At 45.0% G+C, this 17,478-nt stretch overlaps 1 protein-coding gene across 10 annotated transcripts in view; it reads left to right on the top strand.

Annotated features, from left to right (window-relative positions):
* CACNA2D1 (calcium voltage-gated channel auxiliary subunit alpha2delta 1) overlaps window positions 1-17,478 on the top strand; it is a 587,655-nt gene that overhangs the window by 112,667 nt on the left and 457,510 nt on the right. For all 10 annotated transcript variants that reach the window (XM_066354417.1, XM_066354423.1, XM_066354420.1 and 7 more), the window contains exon 3: window positions 9,603-9,719. In XM_066354417.1, the coding sequence (XP_066210514.1) occupies window positions 9,603-9,719 (117 nt within the window). The remainder of the gene's footprint in view (window positions 1-9,602; window positions 9,720-17,478) is intronic.

Below are 17,478 nucleotides of genomic sequence, written 5' to 3'. Positions count from 1 at the left end.
TTCTGTCTGTGGAAGCCAGTGTCCCAGAGCGTGTGCGGAGCTGGGGTGAACTGAGGGGAGTTCTGTCTGTGGAAGCCAGTGTCCCAGAGCGTGTGTGGAGCTGGTGTGATCTGAATGGAGTTCTGTCTATGGGAGCCAGTGTCCCAGACCGTGTGTGGAGCTGGTGTGATCTGAATCAGTTCTGTCTGTGGGAGCCGGTGTCCCAGAGCGTGTGCGGAGCTGGTGTGATCTGAAGGGAGTTCTGTCTGTGGAAGCCAGCGTCCCAGAGCGTGTGCGGAGCTGGTGTGATCTGAAGGGAGTTCTGTCTGTGGAAGCCAGTGTCCCAGAGCGTGTGCGGAGCTGGTGTGATCTGAAGGGAGTTCTGTCTATGGAGCTGGTGTGATCTGAAGGGAGTTCTGTCTGTGGAAGCCAGTGTCCCAGAGCGTGTGCGGAGCTGGTGTGATCTGAAGGGAGTTCTTTCTGTGGGAGCCAGTGTCCCAGAGCGTGTGCGGAGCTGGTGTGATCTGAAGGGAGTTCTGTCTATGGAGCTGGTGTGATCTGAAGGGAGTTCTTTCTGTGGAAGCCAGTGTCCCAGAGCTTGTGCGGAGCTGGTGTGATCTGAATGGAGTTCTGTCTATGGGGGCCAGCGTCCCAGAGCGTGTGCGGAGCTGGTGTGATCTGAAGGGAGTTCTGTCTGTGGAAGCCAGTGTCCCAGACCGTGTGCGGAGCTGGTGTGATCTGAATGGAGTTCTGTCCGTGGAAGCCAGTGTCCCAGAGCGTGTGCGGAGCTGGTGTGATCTGAAGGGAGTTCTGTCCGTGGAAGCCAGTGTCCCAGAGCGTGTGCGGAGCTGGTGTGATCTGAAGGGAGTTCTGTCTGTGGAAGCCAGTGTCCCGGAGCGTGTGCGGAGCTGGTGTGAACTGAGGGGAGTTCTGTCTGTGGAAGCCAGTGTCCCAGAACGTTTGCGGAGCTGGTGTGATCTGAAGGGAGTTCTGTCTATGGAGCTGGTGTGATCTGAAGGGAGTTCTGTCTGTGGAAGCCAGTGTCCCAGAGCGTGTGCGGAGCTGGTGTGATCTGAAGGGAGTTCTGTCTGTGGAAGCCAGTGTCCCAGAGCGTGTGCGGAGCTGGTGTGATCTGAAGGGAGTTCTGTCTATGGAAGCCAGTGTTCCAGAGCGTGTGCGGAGCTGGTGTGAACTGAGGGGAGTTCTGTCTGTGGAAGCCATTGTCCCAGAGCATGTGCGGAGCTGGTGTGATCTGAAGGGAGTTCTGTCTGTGGAAGCCAGCGTCCCAGAGCGTGTGCGGAGCTGGTGTGATCTGAAGGGAGTTCTGTCTGTGGAAGCCAGTGTCCCAGAGCGTGTGCGGAGCTGGGGTGAACTGAGGGGAGTTCTGTCTGTGGAAGCCAGTGTCCCAGAGCGTGTGTGGAGCTGGTGTGATCTGAATGGAGTTCTGTCTATGGGAGCCAGTGTCCCAGACCGTGTGTGGAGCTGGTGTGATCTGAATGGAGTTCTGTCTGTGGGAGCCAGTGTCCCAGAGCGTGTGCGGAGCTGGTGTGATCTGAAGGGAGTTCTGTCTGTGGAAGCCAGCGTCCCAGAGCGTGTGCGGAGCTGGTGTGATCTGAAGGGAGTTCTGTCTGTGGAAGCCAGTGTCCCAGAGCGTGTGCGGAGCTGGTGTGATCTGAAGGGAGTTCTGTCTATGGAGCTGGTGTGATCTGAAGGGAGTTCTGTCTGTGGAAGCCAGTGTCCCAGAGCGTGTGCGGAGCTGGTGTGATCTGAAGGGAGTTCTTTCTGTGGGAGCCAGTGTCCCAGAGCGTGTGCGGAGCTGGTGTGATCTGAAGGGAGTTCTATCTATGGAGCTGGTGTGATCTGAAGGGAGTTCTTTCTGTGGAAGCCAGTGTCCCAGAGCTTGTGCGGAGCTGGTGTGATCTGAATGGAGTTCTGTCTATGGGGGCCAGTGTCCCAGAGCGTGTGCGGAGCTGGTGTGATCTGAAGGGAGTTCTGTCTATGGAGCTGGTGTGATCTGAAGGGAGTTCTGTCTGTGGAAGCCAGCGTCCCAGAGCGTGTGCGGAGCTGGTGTGATCTGAAGGGAGTTCTTTCTGTGGGAGCCAGTGTCCCAGAGCGTGTGCGGAGCTGGTGTGATCTGAAGGGAGTTCTGTCTGTGGAAGCCAGTGTCCCAGAGCGTGTGCGGAGCTGGTGTGATCTGAAGGGAGTTCTGTCTGTGGAAGCCAGTGTCCCAGAGCGTGTGCGAAGCTGGTGTGATCTGAAGGGAGTTCTGTCTATGGAGCTGGTGTGATCTGAAGGGAGTTCTGTCTGTGGAAGCCAGCGTCCCAGAGCGTGTGCGGAGCTGGTGTGATCTGAAGGGAGTTCTTTCTGTGGGAGCCAGTGTCCCAGAGCGTGTGCGGTGCTGGTGTCATCTGAAGGGAGTTCTGTCTGTGGAAGACAGCGTCCCAGAGCGTGTGCGGAGCTGGTGTGATCTGAAGGGAGTTCTGTCTGTGGAAGCCAGCGTCCCAGAGCGTGTGCGGAGCTGGTGTGATCTGAAGGGAGTTCTGTCTGTGGAAGCCAGTGTCCCGGAGCGTGTGCGGAGCTGGTGTGATCTGAATGGAGTTCTGTCTGTGGAAGCCAGTGTCCTGGAGCGTGTGCGGAGCTGGTGTGATCTGAAGGGAGTTCTGTCTGTGGAAGCCAGTGTCCCAGAGCGTGTGCGGAGCTGGTGTGATCTGAAGGGAGTTCTGTCTGTGGAAGCCAGTGTCCCAGAGCGTGTGCGGAGCTGGTGTGATCTGAAGGGAGTTCTGTCTGTGGAAGCCAGTGTCCCAGAGCGTGTGCGGAGCTGGTGTGATCTGAAGGGAGTTCTGTCTATGGAGCTGGTGTGATCTGAAGGGAGTTCTTTCTGTGGAAGCCAGTGTCCCAGAGCTTGTGCGGAGCTGGTGTGATCTGAAGGGAGTTCTGTCTGTGGGAGCCAGTGTCCCAGAGCGTGTGCGGAGCTGGTGTGATCTGAAGGGAGTTCTGTCTGTGGAAGCCAGTGTCCCAGACCGTGTGCGGAGCTGGTGTGATCTGAATGGAGTTCTGTCCGTGGAAGCCAGTGTCCCAGAGCGTGTGCGGAGCTGGTGTGATCTGAAGGGAGTTCTGTCCGTGGAAGCCAGTGTCCCAGAGCGTGTGCGGAGCTGGTGTGATCTGAAGGGAGTTCTGTCTGTGGAAGCCAGTGTCCCAGAGCGTGTGCGGAGCTGGTGTGAACTGAGGGGAGTTCTGTCTGTGGAAGCCAGTGTCCCAGAACGTTTGCGGAGCTGGTGTGATCTGAAGGGAGTTCTGTCTATGGAGCTGGTGTGATCTGAAGGGAGTTCTGTCTGTGGAAGCCAGTGTCCCAGAGCGTGTGCGGAGCTGGTGTGATCTGAAGGGAGTTCTGTCTGTGGAAGCCAGTGTCCCAGAGCGTGTGCGGAGCTGGTGTGATCTGAAGGGAGTTCTGTCTATGGAAGCCAGTGTTCCCAGAGCGTGTGCGGAGCTGGTGTGATCTGAGGGGAGTTCTGTCTGTGGAAGCCAGTGTCCCAGAACGTTTGCGGAGCTGGTGTGATCTGAAGGGAGTTCTGTCTATGGAGCTGGTGTGATCTGAAGGGAGTTCTGTCTGTGGAAGCCAGTGTCCCAGAGCGTGTGCGGAGCTGGTGTGATCTGAAGGGAGTTCTGTCTATGGAAGCCAGTGTTCCAGAGCGTGTGCGGAGCTGGTGTGAACTGAGGGGAGTTCTGTCTGTGGAAGCCATTGTCCCAGAGCGTGTGCGGAGCTGGTGTGATCTGAAGGGAGTTCTGTCTGTGGAAGCCAGCGTCCCAGAGCGTGTGCGGAGCTGGTGTGATCTGAAGGGAGTTCTGTCTGTGGAAGCCAGTGTCCCAGAGCGTGTGCGGAGCTGGGGTGAACTGAGGGGAGTTCTGTCTGTGGAAGCCAGTGTCCCAGAGCGTGTGTGGAGCTGGTGTGATCTGAATGGAGTTCTGTCTATGGGAGCCAGTGTCCCAGACCGTGTGTGGAGCTGGTGTGATCTGAATGGAGTTCTGTCCGTGGGAGCCAGTGTCCCAGAGCGTGTGCGGAGCTGGTGTGATCTGAAGGGAGTTCTGTCTGTGGAAGCCAGCGTCCCAGAGCGTGTGCGGAGCTGGTGTGATCTGAAGGGAGTTCTGTCTGTGGAAGCCAGTGTCCCAGAGCGTGTGCGGAGCTGGTGTGATCTGAAGGGAGTTCTGTCTATGGAGCTGGTGTGATCTGAAGGGAGTTCTGTCTGTGGAAGCCAGTGTCCCAGAGCGTGTGCGGAGCTGGTGTGATCTGAAGGGAGTTCTTTCTGAGGGAGCCAGCGTCCCAGAGCGTGTGCGGAGCTGGTGTGATCTGAAGGGAGTTCTGTCTGTGGAAGCCAGTGTCCCAGAGCGTGTGCGGAGCTGGTGTGATCTGAATGGAGTTCTGTTCGTGGAAGCCAGTGTCCCAGAGCGTGTGCGGAGCTGGTGTGATCTGAAGGGAGTTCTGTCCGTGGAAGCCAGTGTCCCAGAGCGTGTGCGGAGCTGGTGTGATCTGAAGGGAGTTCTGTCTGTGGAAGCCAGTGTCCCGGAGCGTGTGCGGAGCTGGTGTGATCTGAAGGGAGTTCTGTCTATGGAAGCCAGTGTTCCAGAGCGTGTGCGGAGCTGGTGTGAACTGAGGGGAGTTCTGTCTGTGGAAGCCATTGTCCCAGAGCGTGTGCGGAGCTGGTGTGAACTGAGGGGAGTTCTGTCTGTGGAAGCCATTGTCCCAGAGCGTGTGCGGAGCTGGTGTGATCTGAAGGGAGTTCTGTCTGTGGAAGCCAGCGTCCCAGAGCGTGTGCGGAGCTGGTGTGATCTGAAGGGAGTTCTGTCTGTGGAAGCCAGTGTCCCAGAGCGTGTGCGGAGCTGGGGTGAACTGAGGGGAGTTCTGTCTGTGGAAGCCAGTGTCCCAGAGCGTGTGTGGAGCTGGTGTGATCTGAATGGAGTTCTGTCTATGGGAGCCAGTGTCCCAGACCGTGTGTGGAGCTGGTGTGATCTGAATGGAGTTCTGTCTGTGGGAGCCAGTGTCCCAGAGCGTGTGCGGAGCTGGTGTGATCTGAAGGGAGTTCTGTCTGTGGAAGCCAGTGTCCCAGAGCGTGTGCGGAGCTGGTGTGATCTGAAGGGAGTTCTGTCTGTGGAAGCCAGTGTCCCAGAGCGTGTGCGGAGCTGGTGTGATCTGAAGGGAGTTCTGTCTGTGGAAGCCAGTGTCCCAGAGCGTGTGCGGAGCTGGTGTGATCTGAAGGGAGTTCTGTCTGTGGAAGCCAGTGTCCCGGAGCGTGTTCGAAGCTGGTGTGATCTGAAGGGAGTTCTGTCTGTGGAAGCCAGTGTCCCAGAGCGTGTGCGGAGCTGGTGTGATCTGAGGGTAGTTCTGTCTGTGGAAGCCAGTGTCCCAGAGCGTGTGCGGAGCTGGTGTGATCTGAAGGGAGTTCTGTCTGTGGAAGCCAGTGTCCCGGAGCGTGTGCGGAGCTGGTGTGATCTGAAGAGAGTTCTGTCTGTGGAAGCCAGTGTCCCGGAGCGTGTGCGAAGCTGGTGTGATCTGAAGGGAGTTCTGTCTGTGGAAGCCAGTGTCCCAGAGCGTGTGCGAAGCTGGTGTGATCTGAAGGGAGTTCTGTCTGTGGAAGCCAGTGTCCCAGAGCGTGTGCGGAGCTGGTGTGATCTGAAGGGAGTTCTGTCTGTGGAAGCCAGTGTCCCAGAGCGTGTGCGGAGCTGGTGTGATCTGAAGGGAGTTCTGTCTGTGGAAGCCAGTGTCCCAGAGCGTGTGCGGAGCTGGTGTGATCTGAAGGGAGTTCTGTCTGTGGGAGCCAGTGTCCCAGAGCGTGTGCGGAGCTGGTGTGATCTGAAGGGAGTTCTGTCTGTGGAAGCCAGTGTCCCAGAGCGTGTGCGGAGCTGGTGTGATCTGAAGGGAGTTCTGTCTGTGGGAGCCAGTGTCCCAGAGCGTGTGCGGAGCTGGTGTGATCTGAAGGGAGTTCTGTCTGTGGAAGCCAGTGTCCCAGAGCGTGTGCGGAGCTGGTGTGATCTGAGGGGAGTTCTGTCAATGGAAGCCAGTGTCCCAGAGCGTGTGCGGAGCTGGTGTGATCTGAGGGGAGTTCTGTTTGTGGAAGCCAGTGTCCCAGAGCGTGTGCGGAGCTGGTGTGATCTGAAGGGAGTTCTGTCTATGGAGCTGGTGTGATCTGAAGGGAGTTCTGTCTGTGGAAGCCAGTGTCCCAGAGCGTGTGCAGAGCTGGTGTGATCTGAAGGGAGTTCTGTCTGTGGAAGCCAGTGTCCCAGAGCGTGTGCGGAGCTGGTGTGACCTGAAGGGAGTTCTGTCTGTGGAAGCCAGCGTCCCAGAGCGTGTGCGGAGGTGGTGTGATCTGAAGGGAGTTCTGTCTGTGGAAGCCAGTGTCCCAGAGCGTGTGCGGAGCTGGTGTGATCTGAATGGAGTTCGATCTTCTGCCAAACACTCATTATTTCCACCAGGATGTTTTTCTTTCAGAAAAGACATGGGTTGAAATGCTAAAGCAGGTAAGGAAAAAAAAAATGCTAGGAAGAGGAAAAGAAATAATAAAGACTCCTGAAAATAATCATATGTTAACATGTTAAATTTTGTAGAAATGTGGTTTATTTTAGTGGTGGAAAATATATAATTTATGTACATTATGAAAATATATAACGTTAAAAAGCCATGTGAAACTTTCTACTCTGAGAAGTGTTTGCAAAATATATTCCAGTAGATTTTTGAGATCCTGCTCAATACTTTGTACAACAAAAAGTATTGTAGTCTTAAAACCAGAGCAAGAGTTAGTTATTTTGGTGGGTGGGGCATTTATATGGTTTCAATTCATTTTTATTACCAAGAAAACATTTCAAATGTTTTATATGTAAAAAAGACAGTAGGATATTTACTTTGGGGTTTGAGACTTAAACTTCTTTAACTACATTTATTTAAAAAATTTTTGCAAGCTAGAGCTTTTTTATTTTCTAAGAATTTAGAAATTACCCTACAAGCAAAATTTGAGATAATAGTTTATATATACATTTGAGAGAATAAGTATATACTTGAACTCAATTCAGTTCTTTTTTCTGCTTTATAATCCATTCATTCTTTAAAGTACCTATACTGTGTCTGGCGTTTGTAGGTAGTGACTTAATAAATCACATTATTTATAGTACCTAAGGCTGAGTACAGACCGTGCATCCTGAACTAATCATCACCAACTCTGAATTATATTGTAGTCTCTGTACCACAGGAAGGAGATGGGACTTCATATAGAAAGGAACCAGATATTAATGGTTCTAAGCATTTCTGCCTTTCATACTAATTAGCTATATTGGTTTTACTGCAAAGAACTAAATATCCTGGATCAATTAAAGTGATGTTGAGGTTTATCTTTTTGTATCCTGATCAATTAATCTATTCAGGATGTCATGTTCCTGGATGTCATCTTAGGCTGCAATGAAAGAGAGAGCCTTGAGTTGGATGGATTTCATCACGGGTAACCTGGGTGTTTAATATAGAAGTCGATAATCTGCCCACAGAAGAAAGCAAAGCAGTCTGCACCAGGCAGGAATCCTGGATGGAACTAAATATCGGGATTGTATATGACTAAGTGACTGTAGCTTGATTAGTTGAAATGAAAACTGACAAGGTCAAAATTTAGACAAGTGTGAGAAAAACCTCATAGCTTGGATAAATGAAATAATTTTAGGAGTAAAAGTGATTTAAATCTTTTAAAATTATTGATTTTTATTGCTTAAAATAACTTTATCAAATTAACATACTCTGTTATAAATAAGTGTTAGCATCTGTATCCGTGTCTATCTGAAACCAGTGTTCACCAGTAGCATCCATGCTCAGCTAGGACAGGGCTGTAGAACCTGTTGGTAGTACAGAATGCTAGGTTTGTGCCAGAGAAACAGGGTTGAACTGGTTCTTGCATGTGCCTGGATTCTCTTCTCATAAGCTGGTAAAAAACTGCCAGACCTTGGCTTTCAGAGATGGTTTAGTCATGCATGTGCAACCCATCTGTTGGATGCATAGGGATTTCCTCCTTCTGCTCACCCCTCCAGCCACAAACGTGGTGGCTGGTTCCCCACCCCTTCATTGATTCATCCTCTCCCACCAGGAGTGTACAGGCTCTGCAAACGAGGTGCATCTGATGCCACTTTTCCTTGACACTGATGTGAGCTGTAAATGTAGTTGAGTTTTTCTTTGGTCGCCTAGCATACTTATAATATACGGTGTGTCCGTAAAGTCATGGTGCACTTTTGACCGGTCACAGAAAAGCAACAAAAGATCATAGAAATGTGAAATCTGCACCAAATAAAAGGAAAACTCTCCCAGTTTCATACCTATTCAGTGCAGTTCGATGTGGCTCATGCACAGATTTTTTAGGGCTCCTTAGGTAGCTATCCCGTATAGCCTCTACAGACTCGTCACTGACTGATGGCCTACCAGAACGGGGTTTCTCCACCACACTGCTGGTTTCCTTCAACTGCTTATCCCACCGAGTAATGTTATTCCTATGTGGTGGTGCTTCATTATAAACGCACCGATATTCACGGTGCACTTTGGTCACGGATTGTAATTTAACGAGCCACAGAACATAGTGAACTTTCCTCTGTACCATCCATATCTCGACTGGCATGGCCATGGGCTGCTCCGCTGTATACATGGTGTTACGTCATCATCTGCGCATGCGCACATGCTGCCACATTATCCTACAGAAACTGGGAGGGTTTTCCTTTTACTTGGTACAGATTTCACATTTCTATCGTCTTTTGTTGCTTTTCTGTGACCAGTCAAAAGTGCACCATGACTTTACTGACACACTGTAGTTTGATTCAATGATTTAAAAACAAGGCAAAACATTCAATTTGATAATACATATATTTACATTGTTACAGTTTTAACTAAGCTTTAATGTGGACCTCTATGACCATCAAATACTTCTTTGTGAAATGAAGCTCCCTGCCTCTGTCACCTGTGTGAACCTTAATGGGAGCTTTATAATTATTCATTCATTCATTCATTCTCTCTCTCTTTCTCTCATTTCATGAGGTTTAGCAGTGAATGCTTTAGCCTCAGTGTTTGCAGTGAGGGAAAACTGTGAGAAGTGTCTCTCAGTGCATCATCATTTCTGCCTCTCTTCTACCTTCATTAACTACACACATCCTCCAGTTTGACCTCCTCTACTTCAGTTCTCCGGTTTTTGAAAATGGTTTACCTTTTTCGTTAAAATGCTAATGGCAGTTAATACCAGGTTTTGAGGTTGGAGATACGATTTCAAGTAAAAAAATTACCTATAGAAGCCATTGTTGTACAAGATGTTTTACAGCCTGTTGACATAAGTATTTTGGCGAGCTGGTGGTCTTATAGCAAACATATATATACATACATATACATATACATACACACATACATATACATACATATATATACACATACGCATACACATGCACATACACATACATATTCATATACATATTCGTATATATATACATATACATATACATATATGTATACATACCTAAACTGAAAAGATCAAGGTAAGGAAAGAAAAGGGTGGGTTTTTTGTAAACTTATGTGCCAAATAAGCATTTATTGTTCTTAGTAATTTTCTTTTGCTTTCACACAGATTTATGAGAAATACCAAGATTTGTATACCGTGGAAGCAAATAATGCACGCTATCTGGTGGGAATTGCAGCCAGGGATATTGAAAAACTTCTAAGCAACCGATCTAAAGCCCTAGTGGTGAGTTTAAATTGGGTCTGCTCATTTTACTATTTTCCATTACTTTCTGATTATTTTACGTGCTTTATTTGAAAGTTTTCTTTAGTATATTTTCTTTACCATGGAAACTATTCTCTAATATATTCATAAAAGGTGAGATATCATGATTTCATTGTGAATCTAACATAATCATATATGTTCTTTCCAATTATTAGTATATTTTTTATGTTAGGTGATTTTAATGTACAAGAATAGTGTCTTTAGTTGATACATTAATCTGTTTATATCTATGCAAGTCATGATGCATAATAACAATGTTTTAAGTTTATCATACAACATAAAACCCATAAATATTGCCAGGACCCTACAGGCTGCCTTTGTGGTCTCTCTTTCCCCTCACCTGTCCTCCTGCCAGAGGTGGCCAGTACTCTAGATATTTGATTACCTACACTGCTCACAAAAATTAGGGATATTTCAAAAATGAGTATGAAGTGATAAAATATTCCCTAATTTTTGTGAGCAGTATATTTCTTTGCTTGTTAAAAACAGTTGTGCCTCACATAAATGTTTTGCTAAACAAGATATTTGCTAGCTTGCTTGTTTTTCAGCTTTATTAAAATCACATTATTCTCAGCAACTTTGTTTCATCACCATTATGTTTGTTCGATTTATCTGGATGTTTTTACTTAGCTTTAATTCATTTTTATTCACAATTAAGTATTACTTTATGATGATGTATCTCAATTTATTCATTTATTCTCTGTTGGTAAATTATTACTTGGATTATTTCCAGATGCTGCCAAGTTTTCCTGAACGAGTTTCTTGGTTCCCATGTACAGAATATCTGTGAGGTCAACAGAATTATTCAGCTGTAGGGGTTTCACGAAGTCGGCTTTACAAAAATATGACAATGGTTTTCCAAAAATATTTTTATCACTTTCAACCTACACTAGCAATATGTGGGTCCCCATGGTGGCAATGCCGGATTTCTTAATTATAGGCGATCAAATGAGTGGGAAGTGGCACTTCTGCTTACTCCTGATGGGATAAACGTCTTGTTTCATATCCATTCACCATTCCTGTCTTCTCTCCAGTGAAATATTTGTTCAGATTTTTTGCACACTTTTATTTTTTAGTTGACTTGTAGGTTGCACAGGGTTTGGCAAAAGTAAGCTTACACAAAAGTTTATTCCTATATTATTGTTTATCAATTATTGCGTTATTTATGTATTACAACTGTTAACCTACTTTTTCCGACCCCTGTATATTGTTGATGGTAGTTCATTTGTTATGCATGATGTAAATATTTTTTCCCACATTGTGATTTGTCTTTTCATTGTCCTTATGGTGTATTTTGATAAAATAAATTCTTAATTTTAATGTGGTGAAGTCAACTTTAAAAAAATACTAGCACTTTTGGGTGTGTGTTTTGTTTAAGAAATCCTTCCTTATCCTTAGGTTATAAATATAATTTTATATATTTTATTTTAAAGGTTTTGTGTCTTTTAGATTTATTTAATCTACCTGCAGCCAACATCTGTGTATATGTAATTTTAGACAACCCATATTCAAATTAAGTTTGTTCTAGCCAGTTTTCCCAGGGCTGTTTATTCAATAGCTCGTTTTACCCCAGTGAGCATCAATTATCAATCTAGATGTCTTATAAGCCAGTTTCTCACCATAGTCTTCTTCAGAAGGACTTTGAACTTCATAGTGTTCTTAAACTTTTACATTTTATCTAAATTTTAGATTCAGCATGTCATTATTCAAGGAAATCTTTACTGCGGTTTTGATTAGTATTGGACGGACTCAGACCAAACTGGGAAGAACTGATATCACTATGATATTTGTCTTTCTATTTATAATCATGATACTGTTTTCATTTAGCAAACTTTTATGCCATTCATAAGTTTAAAATCTTCTGCATAAAGTGTGTATACATCTTTTGTTAGATATAATACCTGAGTTTAAGTTTTGCTCTTTTTATTTGACAAATCTCAGCACTGTTACAGGTATTTGTCTCAGACAACTCTGAGTTTCCTGATCACTTATCATTCGTAGGTCAGAGTTTTGCTTACTATATTATATATATTTCGGCACAGAAATATCCCTTTATCTTTTGGGAAATTATAAATCTTTATGTTTCTTAAAATCTCAAGTACCTTGTCATGTAATAGGAGGGTCCTTTGGAATATTTGGTTCGTGACCAATTTTATTATGCCTGTATGTGTTACGGAACACAGGTTTGATTGCCTGCGTGACACAAAGAGCCAATATTCATGACAAGTGCTGGTGAAAAAGAAAGAGGTTTATTCAAGAGCTGGCTGCCCGAGAAGATGAGGAAACTCTTGTTCTCAAAAACCCAGCATGACAGCTCTGACTCCTTGGTCTGATTATATAGGAAACTGGGTAATTTGAGAGGGGGAGAATTCCTAAAGGGAGGGGAGAAATGCAGTTTCTCTTGAGAAAGGGACTTTCTTATCTTCATGGTCTTCTCGGCCTTGTATTTGGAATTGAAGCTAGCAAGGAATGCATAAACTGGAGTTACTGTTTCTGTGAAACTGGTATCTCTGAGTTCCTGTGGTCAGGTTGTCCTATTGGCCTTATCTGATAATCGAGACTAAGCCTCAGCATGGTGGGAGAGAGAGGAGGGGCTGAGGGTATATTCTTTTGGCTCTAATGTTAACTCCTGATGTGTATCAACTGGATATCTGTGATTCATACCCAGCGTTAATGTTTCTTGCTCCTGGAAGGGAACAGGCTGTTGAACTGTAATTAGCACTTGGCCAGAAGTGAAAGCGTAGGATTGATTATATATGTTTCATTTGTTACAGAATATATAACTTTTATTACTAGATTGGTAATATAAAATCATAATTACAGTTAGATAACAAGCTGGGTTTAATATTTACTAAGATTAACATGGGTGGCTTTATATATATTCTTTAATAAGTTTATTTCATTTGTACATTGTTACTTAAATTCCATTCTAAGGTTAGACTATTTAATATGAGTGGTAAAATATATTTATTCCCAATTCTACACATATACTGACCTTATATATTTGGACATTAAATTTTTAATCTTAGTTTGATGTAGTACCATTCATTTATCTTTCTTTGCTTTACTTCCCGTGCCTTTGGGGTCAAATTCATAAAATGTTCTCTACAGCCAAAGTCCATGATTTTTAGTACCTATGTTTTCATCTATGTAATTTATTGTTTCAGGTCTTTTTTTTTGTGTGTGTGTGTGTGACAGAGTCAGACAGAGGGTTAGATAGGGACAGATAGGAAGGGAGAGAAATGAAAAGCATCATTTTTTCCTTGCGGCGCCTTAGTTGTTCATTGATTGTTTTCTCATATGTGCCTTGATGGGGGGGGGGGGGAAAGGTGGCTACAGCAGAGCGAGTGACCCCTTGCTCGTACTAGCGGCCTTGGGCTCAAGCTGATGAGCCTTGCTCAAACCAGATGAGCCTGCACTCAAACTGGTGACCTCAGCGTCTCTAACATGGATCGTCCGCATCCCAGTCCGAGGCTTTATTCACTGCGCCAGGCGTTTCAGATCTTATATTTATGTCTTTGGTCCATTCTGAATTAATTTTTTTGCAAGGAGACAAACTATAGTCAAGTCTCATTCTTTTGCATGTGACTTTCCAATTTCCCCAACACCATTTATTCAAGAGGCTTTCTTTTCTCCATTGTGTGTTTTTGGCTCCTTTATCAAAAATGATCTGACCATATATATGTGGTTTTATTTATGGGTTCTCTATTCTGTTCCGTTGGTCTGTGTGTCTATTTTTCTGCCAGTACCATACTGTTTTGATTATCGTGGCTCTGTACTATAGTTTGAAGTCAGGTATTGCAATGCTTCCAGCTTTACTTTTTTTTCCCTTAGGATTACTTTGGTTATTTGAGTTTTTTTATGGTTCCATAGAAACCTGATGATTTGTTGTTCCATTTCTTTAAAGAATGACATTGAAATTTTGATGGGAATTGCATTAAATTTGTATATTGCTTTAGGTAATATGGCCATTTTAACTATATTTATTCTTCCTATCTACAAACAAGAAATATTTTTCCATTTCACTGTGTCTTTTTAAATTTCCTTTAATAATGCTTTGTGGTTTTCAGTATAGAGTGGTACCTTGAGATATGAGTTTAATTAGTTATGTAACTGAGCTCGTAAGTCAGTCAATTTGTATATCAAACAAATTTCTCCCATTTAAAATAACTTGAAATAGATTTAATTCATTCCAGCCCTGTGAAACATCCCCAAACCATTCTAAATTATGAAAAAAGACATGTTTTTAATTAAGTTACACACATGTATACTTTACCAATGCATAACAAAATATATGAAATAAAAGAAAAACGTGTTATTTAGTACTGTACTCTTACCTTGGAGACAGACGAGTGCGGCTGACTGAGGTGAATGGCGACGAGGAGGGAGGGAGGGATGCAGGCACTGTGGACACACGTAAACTAAAACTGCACTTCGTTTCTTCTTGAAGTCGCCATAAATAATATGTGCCTTTTCACATATTACAGTCTCCATCACTGTATCTCCTGCCAGCTCTTTCTCTTTCACCCACATCAGCAGAAGCTTCTCCATTTCTTCATGGATATTTGTCCTTAATTGGGATAGAATTGTAGGTCTTTCGCTGGATTTGTGCTTTTGATGGCATCTTTTTGTTTAAGGATGGTACAAATTGTAGATGTGTTAACACTAAATGTGAACTAAAACTGCATTTTCTTTACTTTAAACAAAACTAAAACTGCACTTTCTTTACTTAAAATGAAACCACAAAAACTTAATTGTAAAAAAATGCACTTTCTTAACTTTAAACTTAACTTAAGCTTAACATTACGTATTTTTTATTTAATCATCACCTGTTTTTACCTTTTTGGCTGCACTTCTGGCACTTTCACTTGCAGGACTTTTGAATAAAAATCTATCCAAAGAGGGCCCTGGCCGGTTGGCTCAGCGGTAGAGCGTCGGCCTGGCGTGCGGAAGCCCGGGTTTGATTCCCGGCCAGGGCACATAGGAGAAGCGTCCATTTGCTTCTCCACCCCCACCCCCTCCTTCCTCTCTGTCTCTCTCTTCCCCTCCTGCAGCCGAGGCTCCATTGGAGCAAAGATGGCCCGGGCGCTGGGGATGGCTCCTTGGCCTCTGCCCCAGGCACTAGAGTGGCTCTGGTCGCTGCAGAGCGACGCCCCGGAGGGGCAGAGCATCGCCCCCTGGTGGGCAGAGCGTCGTGCCGGGTGGATCCCGGTCGGGCGCATGCGGGAGTCTGTCTGACTGTCTCTCCCCGTTTCCAGCTTCAGAAAAATACAAAAAAAAGAAAAAAAAAAAAGAAAAAAAAATCTATCCAAAGAGGTTTGCTTTTGTCTGCCTTTTAAAATGTTACAGAAGTGTGACAAACAAGTGTCATTAAAAAGTGCTTAAATGAGAGTAAAAGACATGGACAAGAGTGTGGTGGTTACAGGGGGCAGGGGGAGGGAAGAAAGGAGAGGGCGAGTGGGAGGGGGAGGGGCCCCAAAAAAACTAGATAGAGGATGACAGAGGACAATCTGACTTTGGGTGATGGGTATGCAACATAATTCAATGACAAGATAACCTGGACATGTTTTCTTTGAATATATGTACCCTGATCTATTGATGTCACCCCATTAAAATTAATAAAAATTTATTTATTAAAAAAAAAAGTGCTGAAACACGACCAGCTGAAACTTTTTCTGGGTGTTTCTTTTCAATGAAATTTGAAAGCTTCTCCCACATTGTCAGCATGTCTTTAATTTCACTTGTAGAAATCACTTCCTCCAACTCTACCTCCTCCTCACTACTAATCTCTTGCAGAAGCTCCGTATGTTGCATCATCTGTAGCTCCTTCAACTCCTCAGTTGAGAGTTCCTCCTCATGTTCCTCGAGGTGCTCGTTTACATCACCCTCATCTACCTCCAGATCCATTGACTTTCGAAGGACACAATCTCCTCCAACGCTTCTACCTCGGTCTCGGTCTCTGGTTTGAATCCTTCGAAGTCCCTGCTGCAACAACATCAGGCCAAAACTTTTTCCATGCCAAGTTCAAGGTTCTTCTTGTAAGCTCTTGCCATGCCAAGTCAATAATGCATAAACATATCACGATGTTGTAGTGATCTTTCCAAAACCCTCGAAGGGTTAGATTTGTATTCTCAGTCACCTCAAACGGGCGGAACAAGTGCTTTGTCTAAAGCTTTTTAAAGTTGGAAATGACCTGCTGATCCATAGGTTGCAAGATTGAAGTCGTGTTGGATGGGAGATAGAGGACTTTCACGAATTTAAACTCATCGAGAATGTCATCCTGAAGACCAGGTGGGTGGGCTGGAGCATTTTCAAGGATTAGTAATGCTTTCATTGGGAGTATTTTCTTGAAGATATTTCTTCACTGCAGGACCAAAGACGAGATTTACCCATTCAATAAAAAACTGCCATGTAACCCATGCCCTAGCATTGGTGTGCCACATAACCTGCAGTTTTTCTTTAAGAATCTTTTGAGTCTTAAAGGCCCAAGGATTTTCAGAATGATACACTAGCAGTGGCTTTACTTTACAGTCACCGCTAACATTTGCACACAATGCAAGCAAGGGTCAGATGGTCCTTCCTGGGTTTATGGCCTGGCAGCTTCTCCTTTGCAGTGATGAAAGTCCTTGGGCATTTTTCCCTAAAACAATCCTGTTTTGTCACAGTTGAACACTTGTTGGGGGATGTAGCCTTCCTTTGCAATAAGCACAGCAAAACGAGCGATGTATCCTCAGCTGCCTTAACGTCAGCACTCACAGCTTCACCATGCCTCACCACAGAGTGGATGCCAGATCTCTTCTTCAGATCTTCAAATCAGCCGTGACTTGCCTTAAAGGTATCTTCTGCTGCCTCTTTTGAGCTTGATGGTTGTTTCTTCTTGAAGTCGCCATAAATAATATGTGCCTTTTCACATATTACAGTCTCCATCACTGTATCTCCTGCCAGCTCTTTCTCTTTCACCCACATCAGCAGAAGCTTCTCCATTTCTTCATGGATATTTGTCCTTAATTGGGATAGAATTGTAGGTCCTTTCGCTGGATTTGTGCTTTTGATGGCATCCTTTTGTTTAAGGATGGACAAATTGTAGATGTATTGCGGTCGTACAGCCTTGCCAGTTCAATCACTCATGTTTTTCTATAATTTCTTGCTTTACTTCTATCGACATCATTCTCTTCTTCTACCACTGTCCTTTATATTCACTTTCTTCGGCCCCATGATAACACAAAAAAAGTTAGTAAAAAATGCAAAAATGATGCAAGAACGAGTACAGCGCATGAGATTCAACTTGATTCTGCGGTGTTGTGCTGCCGATACTGTACCTGTGCGCCAATGCACCAACTAGCGGCAGCTTCCCAAATCACGACTCGAATCTTGGAATTTCACTCGGATCTCAAACAAAAAGAAACGGATGGGATCGCAGCTCATATCTTAAAAAAATTTGTATATTCGTCTGTTCGTATCTCAAAGTACCACTGTCTAGGTCTTTTACATTCTTTGTTATGTTTATTCCTAGGTATTTTATTTTCTGGTTGCAACTGCAAAGGGGATTATATATATATTTTTTATTTTTTGTATATTTCTGAAGTTGGAAACAGGGAGGCAGTTAGACAGACTCCTGCATACAACTGACCGGGATCCACCTGGCATGCCCACCAGGAGGCGATGCTCTGCCCATCTGGGGCGTTGCTCTGTTGCAACCAGGGCCATTCTAGCGCCTGAG

The sequence above is a fragment of the Saccopteryx leptura genome, chromosome 12, assembly GCF_036850995.1.
Source record: "Saccopteryx leptura isolate mSacLep1 chromosome 12, mSacLep1_pri_phased_curated, whole genome shotgun sequence".
NCBI lineage: Eukaryota > Metazoa > Chordata > Mammalia > Chiroptera > Emballonuridae > Saccopteryx > Saccopteryx leptura.
This window is presented reverse-complemented; position numbering and strand designations above follow the sequence as displayed.